A 14,662-nucleotide genomic window follows, 5' to 3' on the forward strand; every position below is an offset into this window, starting at 1 on the left:
CCACACAACATTTCTTAGCTGTTGTTTTTATTAACAAGCGGCAGTACCCGATGAATATGCACACTGGTCAAGATTCTGCTGCATACATTTACATAAAATAGAAATGTCAAGGGCAAAGGTTTGGGGCCACAGGCCAAAAGCATACCCCTCTTAAATTGTTAAAATGGCAGTGGGATCCCAAATTCCCTGAATTGAATGTTAACCTCAGATTGACCAGGGATTATGACACATAATGAATAACTAGGACTCCTAATGTTTAAAGTGCATTTTAACCGTGCACAATAATAAAAAAAAATAAAATAAAAAAAAAAGCATTTTTAAACAATGACCTGTTAGGCCCCACTTTGGGATTTTCTGATATAGAGGCATTGCACAAATTAAACAAATGCGTGTTGTTTTGTTAGATCCTCGGCTCCAAGGACCATAGCAAACTGTGCCTAATTAATTTATTTCAGAAAACATAACACAAGTCAAAGTTGCCTCTTCTTCCTCTATTGGAGTTTTATTTTGTAAACGTACACCGGAAGTGTTTTTCGCCGTGCGAGCTTGCCGTCGTATTGCTTGCTTGTGATTCATGTTTTGTTAGCTAATCTGGCTAGTTGATGTCGACTGGTTGAGCTTATTTTCTGATGAATATATGCGGTAAGGATTTTGCTTTTCTCATGCGTAGGTAGCTGCTGCTGACGTTTAGCAAGTTAAACTAAAGAACCGGGAAGCTAATACGTTGTGTTTCAATGCATTCATGATGAATTAACTGCAGTGCTACACAGCTAACTTAGCTAACGTTTGCTAACTGGAGCTTTCGCAGAAGCCAGCAGGAACCGCCTTGATTTGAATTTAATACGCTCTCAGAACGCGGTTTCCTCTGTAAACGTGTCAGTTTTAATTGCACATAATGCTCATATGTGTACGAAAACGCACAATAACAAGCGATACCATATATTTGTGTTATTCTTGCCGACTTTGATCTCGCTGCGTTAGCTTAGGTTTGTGCTAAGGCCCGTGCTACTGCGGAGCCGATCATGTTAACCAAGCTGGCCACCGGTTATGGAAGATAATTTATACAATGTCACGCTATTTGACTTTAATGCAAATCACACTAGGATAACACAGTTCCACCACCCACAGCCCCTCTTTATAATCTGTGTACAGGCCTTGTAATTAGCATAGCATCCCTGGTTAAAGGGATGTCACCAGCGTACAGGTGTGTTGTCAACGCTAGATTTAACTTTTCTGTGTTAACGTCATGTTGTTGCTTGATGTGGATTTACTAAAAGGACGGACTACTTTTCCTCGTTTGACCTTGTCTCACCTGGAGCTTGTAGCGTCCAACATATAGCCTAACTCTTTGTATCCAGCATCTAATGTTCTATTTACATCCGTTTTCACTACCACAGTGATCTTCTAATCATCTTTGTAGTTTCTTAACTGTGATATTAAAGTGGCACTATGTAGTTTTGTAGAATAAATTCAAACTCTTAATTTTGATATTCACGATATTACTGAGGTAATAATTTAAGCTCAGAAATATTTATTTCATCCTTAAGTGAATGAGCAAGCAGTCATCAGAGCTGTCTGAAGCTAGAAAATATACGCAAATTAAAACAGTATGAAATTGCGTTGTCCTTTAAGGTAAGCTTGTATATTTAATTTATGTATTTATGAAAAAGAAAGAGTTTGTTTATTTAGTGTGTTTAAGCATACAAGTCAGGTCCGGAAATGCTTTCTCTTCTGTTTGAGATTCATCCCCCAAAACTGCACAGTGCAACTTCAATGGTTTTTAGGATGGTCTGGTGATCTGTCTCATGTGCTCTTTCAGTATAATACGGTTATAACGCCACTCCTAGTTAGAGGGGAGGATGGCACATCGACGTACCCCACCTCAGTTGTCCCAGAGGACAGAGCACCTGGAACCTGATAATGACTCCGACAGGGACTCTGGTGTTGGGGAGGATGCCGATGATTTCCATGGAAGCACACTAACAGAAGAAGAGAACGTCAACAAGCAAGATGGCACAGAAGAAAACAGCGGGAATGGAGAAGATTTTACAGTTTTTGTTGCATTTCAAGGAAATATGGAGGATGAGGATTTCACACAAAAACTTAACACTGTCCTCAGCGGGATACCAGACATGCTTGATATGGGTTAGTTTAATTTTGTTCGACTACACTCGCCATACTGACAAAAGAATTGGAGCTGAATAGTACAACTGTCCATTGATTGCCATTGTACAGCTCCTGCTGTTTATCTGGGAATTTGATTGAATTAAAGTTCACTCAATAATGAATATATAGTCATTATGTACACAGCCTCATGCCGATGGAAAGTTGGGTTATGTTTTGTTGTCCACATAACATTTCTGGAGCTTTTAAAGCGAAACAGTTTTTATAGCATTCTCCTATACAACTGAAATGGATGAGGATTTGTTTTACAACGTTAAAGGGACATCTGGGAGAAGAAAAAAACAAACAAAGTGCCTCCATACAGCTTCTCCAGTATAATCCAAGTCTCTGGAAGCCCTTAGATCCCAAAGTGATTTAAAATGATGTTGTTTACACCTTCAACATAAACCGAGCTTGTGTACACACTTAAAAAGGATGTAAATAAAATCTTCTTAAACCAATGTAGGATCTTGGGGCTTCTGCACACCTGGATTACCATGGACAAGCTGTATGAAGCCATTTTATTCCTGTGGGGTTTTTTTTACATTTAAAAACAAGTCCCCAGCTATTTCCATTGTTTAGGAGAATGCTGCAACACTCTTTAACCCCAAAGCTTCAGAAAGGTTTTGTAGACTACAAAACTTGTCCTGACTTTTCATTGGCAGGGGGTGGGTAGACAATGACAACAAATTACACTTTAGTGTCAGAGTAGGAACATGTTGGCACAGTCTATCAGGCGATACTTTCATTTCTTATTTTGTGTTCCATATCTGGGCCCAGTTAAGAAAAAAATGAAGATTTATCATCACTTTCACATTGAAACAGCTCTGGATCTGTTCATCAGTATCAAAATATCTGAGGTGCATCCACTGTGTTTTCTTGATTGCACATCTAATTACACATCTAATATGGCTGCATTTATTTTACAAGCACTGAAAATACATTAGAAACAAGCCCTTTCTTTTCCTAGTCTTTCTCTAACCAATAGTCTTTAGATTTGTTTCCGCCTGGCATTAACTGTAATTCAACAATTTCAATTGTCCGATCCCTCTTTCAGGCTCTGAGACGCTACAGCCACAGCATGTGGAGCCCTGGAACAGTGTGCGGGTTACCTTCAATATTCCCAGGGATGCTGCTGAGCGACTTAGACTGTTGGCCCAGAACAACCAGCAGCAGCTCAGAGACCTGGGGATTCTCTCTGTTCAGATAGAAGGTAACAGCATGGCTTTCAGACTCCTTTAACTCCTCACTTTAAAACAGTATGCAAGAGACACATTCTTTTTTTCTTCATCTTTATGACTTCAAAATAAAGTATGCAAACTAGCTTGTCATAAATGTTAGTAATTGATGTTCCTCCTTTGAATGTCCAGGGGAAGGGGCCATCAATGTGGCAGTGGGACCAAATAGAGGACAAGAAGTCAGAGTGAATGGACCAATTGGAGCACCTGGCCAGATAAGAATGGATGTTGGCTTTGCAGGTCAGCCTGGTCCAGGTATTATTATCCTGAATTGTATCCCTAACACTCATGCATCCATAAATACATGAATTTTCTTAGTTGTGTCATAGCATTTCATTATTTAGCAATTTCTAATGTTATTTTCTAATTTATTGTTTAGTCACTTGATAAATATTAGTGAATGTCCTGTTTATACAAGGAGGAGTAAGGATGGCTAATCCATCAATGGTTCCCCCTGGACCTGGCATGGCAGGCCAGGCTATGGTACCAGGCAGCAGTGGACAGATGCATCCGCGTGTTTCAAGACCATCATCACAGACAGGTTCAGGTCTTTATTTCTTGTATGTCAAATGATACATGTCATAAATGTGAATATTGCGCTGCTTGAAAGGTGCAGTAATGATTTAAACGCTTTTTCCGCACAGATGTAATGGATCCAATGATGCAAGGAATGTCAGTTCAGCAGCAACAACAACTTCAGCACCAACAGGCTGGTCCCCATGGCTCAGGCCCGATGCCTCCTCAGGCTGCCCATCACATGCAGGCCTTGCAGACAGGGAGACCACTCAACCCTGCTGCACTGCAGCAGCTACAACAACAGCATCACCAACAGCAACAGGCCCAGCAGCAAGCACAGCTCTCCCAGCTCGGACCTAGACCTCCATTCAACCCATCAGGCCAGATGGCTCTGCCTCTGCCTGGCTGGAACCAGCTGCCCCCTGGGGTGCTCCAGCCACCAGCTGCCCAAGGAGGCCCTACCTGGAGAAAGCCCCCACCTCAAGCCCAAATGGTTCAGCGCCCACCTTCCCTCGCTACAGTTCAGACTCCCAGCCACCCTCCGCCCCCTTACCCATTTGGCAGCCAGCAGGCTGGGCAGGTATTCAATGCCATGGGACAGGGACAGTTACAGCAACAACAGCAGCCAGGAGTGGGTCAGTTTGCAGCCCCCCAGCCTAAAGGCCCGCAAGGTGGCCCAGGCGGTGTAGCAGGCCAACCAAGACCCCCTCCGCCAATTCCACCAACATCTGGACCGCAGGGCAACCTCACTGCCAAGTCCCCTGGTTCGTCCTCATCTCCTTTTCAACAGGGTTCACCAGGGACTCCTCCCATGATGGCTCAGAGACCTACGACTCCACAGGGTTTTCCCCAGGGCGTTGGATCACCAGGAAGAGCAGCCTTGGGCCAACAGGGTAACATGCAACAAGGATTCATGGGAATGCCCCAGCATGGACAGCCTGGGGGCCAAGTTCATCCAGGTGGGTTACTGTTTGTAGCCGTTTATGAAATGCCAATCCAAGATTTTTGGTTGTCATAAAAGATTGTATCAAAGTAATTAAAATTCTGTGCATAGATATCCAATTAAGTAAATCAATGAATACTGATTACAGGCATGCAAAAGCGTCCCATGGGTTTTCCAAACCAAAACTTTGTCCAAGGTCAGGTGAGTGCCAGCACTCCAGGAACCCCTGGTGGAGGACCCAGTCAGCAGCTACAGAGCAGTCAAGTGATGACTCACACAGGTAAAATCTCTACAACACTGCAACCCTAACTCTCTTGTAGGGGTGTGTCTTTTAAAACATTTAGGAAGATATGCTCTCTATGCAATCACAAACATTTTCGGCAAGAACTAATTTTCTTATTGCATAGTTGTGACAATCAGATGAACTGAGGCAAGATAATTTACATTTGAAAACTTACCTTCTTTTGTCGTAGCACATATAGCACATATGCCACAAAACTGCAATTAAAGATCCATGTTGAGAATAAATGTAAGAGTTTGTTATGATATCGTAATGGCAAAATGATATGTCACATGCCTGAAGTTTGAGCACAGTAAATAAAAGTAGCAGTCAACAGAACAGTAATTGTCACTGCAGGTAGTGAACTAAAATCGTAGGGCTAATAAAAATACAGTTAATTGCAATGGGCTCTCTGTTTACTAACCATATAAGAAACATGCATCAACCTTTATCTCAGGCCTGGTCCACACTGCAAAGGTATTTTGGAAACAGGGGTTTAAAACAAGAACAATCTCCAGCCTGATGAATGTTTGAGCACCATTTCAGAAATAATCTCTATCTATCTCCTGATTAATGCTAATTTTATCAAGACATCATCAGCAGCTGTTTTAGTCTTTGTTTTCCATCGTTCCATTGGCAGTACCTGTTTGTACCTTTCTAAATATAGACACTGTAAAATCAATTCCATCAATGAATAAACTAAAATACTCCACAATATCATACTTCGCAAGTTCACATTTGCCAGTTATGTTTCATACACTGGTAAGGGCCTGTTAGAAGTGACTGCATCATCCTTTCCAAAAATCTTTGTGTGTCCACACATAGACACTGACAGCTGAGTTTCTAGTATCTTTTCTCCTTAAGAAGATTTCTGAAAGGTCAGTTTTTTATGTGTGTCTGAAAGGCCAAAACACATTGAAAAGAAAGAAATATGAAATACCCATGTATGTATGTGGACAGAGCCTGTATTTAGCTTTTTTTTTTTTAGATAAGAACTGCTTCCACTTTACCAAAGACTTGTTGAGATTTAGTACCTCAAGGAAAATTATTGTCATTGAAATTTGATAAACTGCGTTCAAGTGATCACAGCCTAATTTGACACACTGGCTTATCATGCAGTTAGCAGAAGGCATAATAGCCCATTACCTTTGTGCAGCCCATTTCAGTAATTTTCTTGTTCCCTCTCTATTTCACATCAGGTGCTCAGGCATCAGCCTCTACGCCAAACTCAATGCAGGGTCCACCCCATGTCCAACCAAACATTATGGGTGTACAAAGTAACATGGCAGGTGTGCCCCCTGGTACAACTGCTGGGCCTAATATGGGGCAGCAACAGCCTGGCCTCCAGACCCAGATGATGGGCCTCCAGCATCAGGCCCAGCCCGTGTCTTCCTCCCCCAGCCAGAAGGTTCAAGGCCAGGGTGGAGGTCAAACTGTCCTCTCAAGGCCCCTCAGTCAAGGGCAGAGGGGAGGAATGACCCCACCCAAGCAGATGATGCCTCAGCAAGGCCAGGGGGTGATGCATGGGCAGGGTCAGATGGTTGGAGGCCAAGGGCACCAGGCCATGCTTCTGCAGCAGCAGCAACAACAACAACAACAAAACTCCATGATGGAACAAATGGTTGCCAACCAGATGCAAGGCAACAAGCAGGCTTTTGCAGGCAAAATTCCAGCTGGGGTCATGCCAGGCCAGATGATGCGTGGCCCTTCTCCAAATGTTCCTGGTAACATGGCTCAGTTCCAGGGCCAGGTTGGCCCACAGCAGATGACTCCACAACAGCAGCAGCAAATGGCTCAACTACAGCAACAGCAGTTGCAACAGCAGCAACAGCAGCAACAGCACCAATTGCAACAGCTGCAGCAGCAGCAGCAGCAGCAGCAGCAGCAACAACAACAACAACAACAACAACAACAACACCAGCAGCAAATGAATCAGCAACAGCCTCAGCAGGTTCCTATTGCTGGCAATCCAAATCAAGTTATGGGCATGCATGGGCAACAGATGAGGCTCCCTGCTGGTCATCCTCTTATCCAACAACAATTGCAACAGCAACAACAGTTACAGCAGCAGAAACAACAACAGCAGCAGGCCATGTTACAACAACAACAACAGCAGCAGCAGCAGCAGCAACAACAACAACAACAACAACAACAACAACAACAACAGGCAGCTCAACAACATCCCCATCCTTTGGGAGATCCCAATAGTGGGACAGGTGACTTAGGCGTCCAACAGATGGTCCCTGATATGCAGGCACAGCAGCAGCAAGGAATGATGGGGGGCCCTCAGCATATGCAGATGGGAAATGGCCACTTTGCAGGTCATGGCATGAACTTTAACACACAGTTCCCTGGTCAGATGCCAATGGGGGGAGCCTGTGGACAGCCTGGAGGCTTTCCGGTCAGCAAGGATGTAACATTGACTAGCCCACTGCTAGTCAACCTGCTGCAGAGTGATATCTCAGCCAGCCAGTTTGGGCCAGGAGGAAAACAAGGAGCAGGTGGGGGCAATCAGGCCAAACCCAAAAAGAAGAAACCCCCTCGAAAGAAGAAGCCCAAAGAGGGAGAGGGACAGCAGCAAGTCGAGGGACTTGGGTAATAATTTGTATATGTGACAGTTTTGGTTTTGCCATTTTATAGTTGGAAGTTAATTTTATCACTGTAAATTGTATCGCCTAATCTATTTATTCTTTTTCTTTTTAGTGGTCTTGATGCGGCTGCTGGCATGGAGGATTCTGAACTGCCGAATCTGGGTGAACAAAGTTTGGGCTTAGACAATGCTGGCCCCAAACTCCCTGATTTTGCCAACAGGCCTGCAGGTAAATTACACAGAATTCATCAATTTGGTAATTGCTTTGTATCTGCGTTTACCTGATGATTCATTAGTTGTGAAAAAAATGTTACAGGATACAACATTTGTACACTTATCTGTTATGTTTATGTGTGCTTCTCTACACTAACCCTAGGCTTCCCTGGTCAACCTGGAGACCAAAGAGTATTGCAGCAGGTACCCATGCAGTTCATGCAGCAACAACAGCAGCAGCAGCAGCAACAACAACAACAACAACAACAACAACAACAACAGCAACAGCAACAACAACAACAAATGCAGCATATGCAACAGCAGCAGATACAGCAACAACAAATACAGCAGCAGCAACAAATGCAACAACAAATGCAGCAGCAGCAATTACAACAGCAGCAGCAGCAGCAGCAATTACAACAACAGCAGTTGCAGCAACAGCAGCAGATGCAACAGCAACAGATTCAACAGATGCAGATGCAGGGTCTCCAGAATGCTCAAGGGCAGCAGGGGATGAGCGGGCCGCAGACGTCGGGTCAAGGCCAGCCCCAAATGCACCCTCATCAGCTGCAGCAGCAGCAGCAGCAACAGCAGCAGCAAGTCCAACAGCCACATCTGCAACAACAGGTATCACCATTATCACATACCATATTGACATGGTTTGGTATCAACACATTGGTTAACAGTTTACCAATTCATAATTCGTACAATGTTGTACCACATTTTGCATTTTAGCAACAACAACAGCAGATGATGATGATGCTAAAGATGCAGCAGGAGCAGGCAAAGAATCGCATGTCCATCCCTCCAGGGGGGGCGCTCCCTCCTCGAGGCATGGGCAATCCACCGGAGGTGCAGAGGCTTCCTGTTTCACAGCAGGGCAACATGCCAGTAATGATCAGCCTTCAAGGACATGTACCGCCTTCACCTGACAAAGCCAGAGGGATGCCACTTATGGTAAACCCACAGGTGAGGGCCAAGTGCTGTGGCATATGTGAACTCAATGTTCACATTGACATCTCGCACTTTAAATTTTACTGATGAGTACACTGTGATCTATTTCAATGGCAGTAAACTAACACAGTATTTGTTCTTCTTCTTTCTAGCTTGCAGGCGCTGCACGAAGAATGTCCCATCCTGATGTAGGGCAGGGTCCCCAAGGCACTGTATCAGAAGAGTCCTCTGCAGGGCCTCACTTGAAGCAGGAGAGGCCTGGTGGCCCAGAAATTGGGGTACAGCCTGGAAATGGGACTCAACAAATGATGGCCAATCAGGGCTCTAACACTCATATGTTGAAGCAGGGCCCAGGTCCATCACCAATGCCCCAGCACACTGGAGCCAGTCCTCAGCCACAGTTACCCACTCAGCCTCAACAAGGAGGCCCCATACCTGGCCTTCATTTCCCCAGTGTCCCCACAACCTCACAGAGCTCCAGGCCCAAAACCCCGAACAGAGCAAGCCCTAGGCCGTACCACCACCCCCTTACCCCAACTAATCGTCCACCCAGTACTGAGCCCTCAGAAATCAACCTTTCACCCGAGAGATTAAATGCCTCCATTGCAGGGCTGTTTCCTCCCAAAATTAACATTCCTCTGCCTCCCAGGCAGCCTAACCTAAACAGGGGATTTGACCAACAAGGTCTAAACCCCACAACTCTGAAAGCCATTGGTCAGGCTCCTCCTAGCCTAACTCTACCAGGCAACAACAACAATGGCAGTGCAGGTGGAAATAACACTAACAACAATCAACAGCCGTTCTCTACAGGCACTGGAACAGGAGGTCCAGGGGCTAAACAGGACAAGCAGCCTGGAGGGCAGGGAAAGAGGGCAAGTCCTAGCAATAGTCGGAGGTCAAGTCCAGCTTCTAGCCGCAAGTCAACTACTCCAAGTCCAGGGAGACAAAAAGGGACAAAGATGGCCATCAACTGCCCTCCCCCTCAGCAGCCGTTGGTCAACCCTCAGGGGCAAACCATGATGCTGAGCCCTACCTCAGTACCCCCAAGTCCAGTATCTATGCCATCACAAATGAGTGGGGGCATGGAGGCGCAACTGACCCAGAGCCCCTTCCATGGGGTACAAGGTAACCCTGTTGAGGGAGTCAGGGAAAGTCAGGGAATGATGACAGCAGAACAGAGACAGATGTCTCAGTCTCAACCCCCACCACAGCCTTTGAGGGAGTTATCTGCTCCCAGAATGGCAAGTCCTCGTTTCCCCATGCCTCAGCAGCCTAAACATGACATGGAACTGCAGGCTGGCACAGTTGATAGACAGCCGGTCCACACAGCTCCTATGCAGGATTCTGAGGTCTCTCCTACACTCAGGACAGCTCCAACCTCCCTCAATCAGTTACTGGATAATACGGGTATGCCAGCCATGCCTCATCGGCTTGTACAGAGTAATACTGTTAGGGATGTTATGGGAAAGGACAGCCCCAAGTCTGCTTTGGATGCAGAGAGACCACTCCACAGTAATTCACAGAGTACAGATGTGTCCACTTCTGCCAGTACTACTGCCACTATAAATGAATCAGAAGCTAAACCAAAACCTGCTGTCCAAATCCCTACCAGTAGTCCTAATTTACAGCATGCTTCAGTTCCTAGCTCACACCCTAGCACTAAGGTGAACACCAATACTACCCCAAGCCTTAACCAAAACCCTATTTCCAGTGTTGGTGTCAGTCCCAGTCCCAATGTAAACCCAACACCTACCCCCTCTGCCACCCTCAGTACCAACACTAATGCCACCACTAGTGTAAGCCCCATCCCAGTCACTTCAGTTCAGAGCAGTCCTGCCTCGACTGTTGGTACCAGTTCCAACCCCAGCACAGCTCTAAATCAAGCCAGTTCAGGTCACAAACCAAGCCCCAGTCCTAAACCTGTGACCAGTGTTCATTCAGTCATACAGATCCCTGCCTCTTCTAGCACCATTTCCCCTAACCAGATTACTGTATTTGTCACCTCTAACCCCATCACCTCTGCCCCCACTCCCCAGGCACCCACATCTATGGTCTCCACCATGGTAGCTGTCCCTAACAAGAACATTAGACCTCAGGACATCCGACAGCAGGCCCCTGTCCCTCGACCTCCTCAGTTTATCACCACCACCCCTGTATTTATCAACCCAATTTTCCAGGTCCCAGGTGCATCTGTGACTCCCAATACTTCTGTGGTGTCACAGTCTGTCACCATGATGGGGCCTATCCAAGTATCCACTACAAACATCCAACTTTCTCCTGCCCCAAGCTCCACCCAGTCCTCAGGAGCAATCATGGCTAGCACTCAGGCTGCCAGAAATGCTGTTGGACAGGTCCAACTAGCCACTACAATGTCCTCAACAGCACCCCTCGGTACCCTCCCAGCCTCTCAGCAAATTAACCCAGGGGGTCACAAAACAGAAAATCTAGGTGAGGCAGGTTCTGCCCAGAAAACTAGTCCCCCAGGCCAGCAGCCATCTCCCCATCCAAGCCCTTCTGCATCGTCTCCTTTTCAGCCACCTCTGGCATCTCCTCCTCCCAGCTCTAGTCCTGGGGCTGTAAACACCATCCGGAAGAGCCCCATGTCTCCACCTCCCTCTGCCCAGGTGAAAGGTAAACCTGCACAGTCCGCTGCAGCTGTTGCTGGAACAGCTGACACTCAGCAGAGTCCTGCAGAAAGACCTGTACAGGGGCCCACTGGAGCTGTGCCAACACAAATTTTTCATCCACCTGCTAGTCCTGCCATTCAGATGGAAGCAGTTGCTCCCCTCACTACCGCTGCAGCTGCTTCAAACAACATCACTCCGCCTGCAGTCTCCTCTCCAGTCCCAGCGCCTGGCCAAGTTGCTGTACCTACGCAGATAGTTACCCAGGCTCCAGTGCCTGCACCAGCTTCAGTCTCAAGCCCAGCCCAGGTTGTAACTACTCAAGCTCCTATTGTCACTGTAGCTGGTACTCCCACAGGTGTCTCTTCTGCTAGCTTGCTCTCTACGATCACTCCTGTACAAAGTCCTGTACCGTCCGTTGTTCCAATTGTTGCTGGGCCTGGATCTGTTCAGGAGGTTCCTCCCACGACATCCTCTCCAGTTGCGAACCCCAGCGGTGTTCCCCAAGCTCAGTCTGACCCCCCACCTATGGAGCCCCCCTTGCCGCCAGCTGCAGCAACCACTGAAACCACTCAGACCACCCCAGGTAAACACGTCTGTGAGCAAAAACAGTCATCAGTCATTGGTTATATACATACGTCTGTATTATTTTCTGTATTCTGGCCATGATCTATCTATCTATCTATAACTATATCTATCTCTATCTATCTATCTATCTATATATCTATATCTATATCTATCTATCTATCTATCTATCTATCTCTATATATATATATATATATATATATATATATATATATATATATATATATATATATATATATATATATATATATACATACATACATACATACATACATACATACATACATACATATCCATATATACACACAAACACTATGTGTCTCTGCTGTGGTTATGGTTATTACATGCCTTATTAACATGTTTAATGCAGCCTCAGATGACGTGCAACCCAAAGTATTAAGCTTTTATGTTTTTCATGTTTTAATAAACATTTTATTATTTACATAAACACTTATTTTTATATGCAATAGTGCCAGTGATTACATGCCTTATTAACATGTTTAATGCAGCCTCAGATGACGTGCAAGGGGCGGCTGTGGCTCAGTGGGTAGAGCAGGTCGTCTAGTGATTGGAAGGTCATCAGTTCGAATCCCGGCTCCCCCTAGTTGCATGTCGAAGTGTCCTTGAGCAAGATACTGAACCCCAAATTGCTCCTGATGAGCAGTTGGCGCCTTGCATGGCAGCCTCCGTCATCAGTGTATGAATGTGTGTGTGAATGGGTGAATGTGGCATGTGTTGTACAGCGCTTTGAGCTGTCGTTAGACTGGAAAACCGCTATAAAAATGCAGACCATTTATGTATTTGATCGTTTTCCCCAGCACCTACTCGGCAAGAAGCCCCACCGTCACAGGAACCTGTTGCCAGTGAGAAGACGGGTATGTGTGTTCATCTTTACTTTTAAGAAAAAAAACTCTTGTAAAATCAGTTTCACATAAGTCACTTCAAGCTCATGGCACAGAAGTAACTTCTGTTTTGTTTTGTTTAGGTGAAGAGGTCACAACAGGTTCTGAGCAGGGGTAAGATTCATCATAACATTTGTGTTCTTTTAAGTTCTGTAATGTTGATTAGTTGTGTAATGCTTCATGTGCTGGGGTCCTTTAAGCTGTCCCCTACTATTGATTTCTGAAAAGTTGGCCTAGTCTTGAGACCTGTGTTCTTGGAAGAGAAATGCTTAGACATTTCTAACTCTACTGAAACTCAGGGAGTTCATTTGGTTGGCCAAGGGGGTACATGGTGAAAACAATGAGCCACGTGGCCTCAGCACTTGGTATGTATGATTAGCATGCAACAACATGAATATACTAATGCATGTCAGAATTATATACCAAGAACAGCCTATCACAACGGAATGTGTACCACTCCACTGACCCTTATGGCCATATCTCTTTTCCTGGGGATTGTCATAATATGGTGGGGAAGTGAAGCCATGTTTGTTCAGCACAGTTTATAGTTTACCGCTGTTTTTCCACTTCTATCACAGATGGGCAAAGAAAAGAAAGACGCCCATCAACTTAGTCCCAAGGTATGTATTTTAACATGTTTGCGCTGCAAAGACACGAGCAGTGATCATGTCGACGTAGTGGATGCTGTCGGGATGAAGATGGACAGTATCTGTGGTAGACGAGGAAAAACAGCCTGAGTCCTGAGTGGTATTCTATCTTTCTCTGAGTAGAGCAGAGTTAAATCACACCCCTGCATCTTTAGTAACACATACTTGTGTTGTCCTTCCTTCCTTGTCGTTTGTTGTTTTTCTATCTGGTCCTCCCAGAGCTGCTGTTGAGAAGCCTAAGGGACCGAGCAGGCGCAGCTCCCGGGCAGAGAAGGAGGTGGAGGAGGAGCCGGTAGCAGACAGTGGCATTAGGAAGAGACCAGCCAGGCCTGGAACCAGTGCTGCTGTAAAAGGTAACAAAAAAAAACAGAATGTCTTTCTCTACACTACATACATGGCATTGCTACCTGTTTCCTAATGATCTTGTGTGTTTTCTATCACAGAAACTGGTGCGAGCCCCACCCAGGCCAAACGAAGGAAGTCTAAATAGCCTGTGAACTGTACTGTAAATGTTTTTGTTTCCCCACTGTGAATCGGTTGATAATATCGGTTTCACTGTCCCGGATCATGAATTTTCACTGGAGGAAGGAACCATGTACAGATTGTTTTAAAAATAATTATGCTATTGTTTATGTCCATGCTATCATGTGAGATTGTAGTTAGAATGTGTGCATACAGTATGTATTTGTGTGAATGTGCTTTTTATATTAAATGCTGGATTAATAATGTGAAGACTGATAATGGAGCTTGTCATGATTGTATAATTATGTTGTAAAACTGAATTAAATTTTCTACTGCTTTTGTCCTGTGGAACTGTGTAAAATGATTCATATATAAAGATTATTGATCATTTTAATTTCATTTTGCTAATTCTTACCAGTGCTGCATTAATGTCCTGTATTATTGATAAGCCCAAGTAGGAGGCAGAGTTTGGTATTAATAGTCAGGACTCCATTCAGATGAAGAGGGATTAAAGCGCTGCAAGCACATGATGCTTCAGTAGATGG

At 45.1% G+C, this 14,662-nt stretch overlaps 1 protein-coding gene across 9 annotated transcripts; it reads left to right on the forward strand.

Annotated features, from left to right (window-relative positions):
* The first annotated feature begins 514 nt into the window (after nucleotides 1-514).
* ncoa6 (nuclear receptor coactivator 6) lies at nucleotides 515-14,465 on the forward strand. 9 transcript variants are annotated; one of them, XR_003984606.1, is made up of 17 exons: nucleotides 515-642; nucleotides 1,820-2,145; nucleotides 3,221-3,376; nucleotides 3,534-3,656; nucleotides 3,820-3,948; nucleotides 4,046-4,876; nucleotides 5,009-5,140; nucleotides 6,340-7,735; nucleotides 7,844-7,959; nucleotides 8,107-8,570; nucleotides 8,679-8,912; nucleotides 9,050-12,107; nucleotides 12,925-12,981; nucleotides 13,092-13,122; nucleotides 13,308-13,373; nucleotides 13,587-14,008; nucleotides 14,099-14,160. XR_003984606.1 is itself a non-coding variant. In XM_030422397.1 (17 exons), the coding sequence occupies exons 2-17, from the start codon at nucleotides 1,860-1,862 to the stop codon at nucleotides 14,143-14,145; spliced, it is 7,236 nt and encodes a 2,411-aa protein (XP_030278257.1). In that variant the 5' UTR covers nucleotides 515-642; nucleotides 1,820-1,859; the 3' UTR covers nucleotides 14,146-14,465. The 9 variants fall into 9 exon arrangements, 6 of the variants coding, with proteins under 6 accessions (XP_030278257.1, XP_030278258.1, XP_030278260.1 ...); XM_030422397.1 differs by lacking the exon at nucleotides 13,308-13,373 and having other exon boundaries at nucleotides 13,587-13,628; nucleotides 13,875-14,008; nucleotides 14,099-14,465; XM_030422398.1 differs by lacking the exon at nucleotides 13,308-13,373 and having other exon boundaries at nucleotides 3,820-3,942; nucleotides 13,587-13,628; nucleotides 13,875-14,008; nucleotides 14,099-14,465.
* Nucleotides 14,466-14,662: the final 197 nt, after the last annotated feature.

Source organism: Sparus aurata, chromosome 7, assembly GCF_900880675.1.
Source record: "Sparus aurata chromosome 7, fSpaAur1.1, whole genome shotgun sequence".
Classification (NCBI taxonomy): Eukaryota; Metazoa; Chordata; class Actinopteri; order Spariformes; family Sparidae; genus Sparus; species Sparus aurata.

What these genes read in the sequence shown, in the direction of transcription:
- ncoa6 (XM_030422397.1), top strand. Translation starts at nt 1,860, where the DNA reads ATGGCACATCGACGTACCCCACCTCAGTTGTCCCAGAGGACAGAGCAC. An exon ending in CAGCAAGTCGAGGGACTTGG is followed by an intron (nt 7,736 to 7,843) that starts GTAATAATTTGT and finishes TTTTCTTTTTAG; the next exon opens with TGGTCTTGATGCGGCTGCTG. An exon ending in AACCAGTGCTGCTGTAAAAG is followed by an intron (nt 14,009 to 14,098) that starts GTAACAAAAAAA and finishes TTTCTATCACAG; the next exon opens with AAACTGGTGCGAGCCCCACC.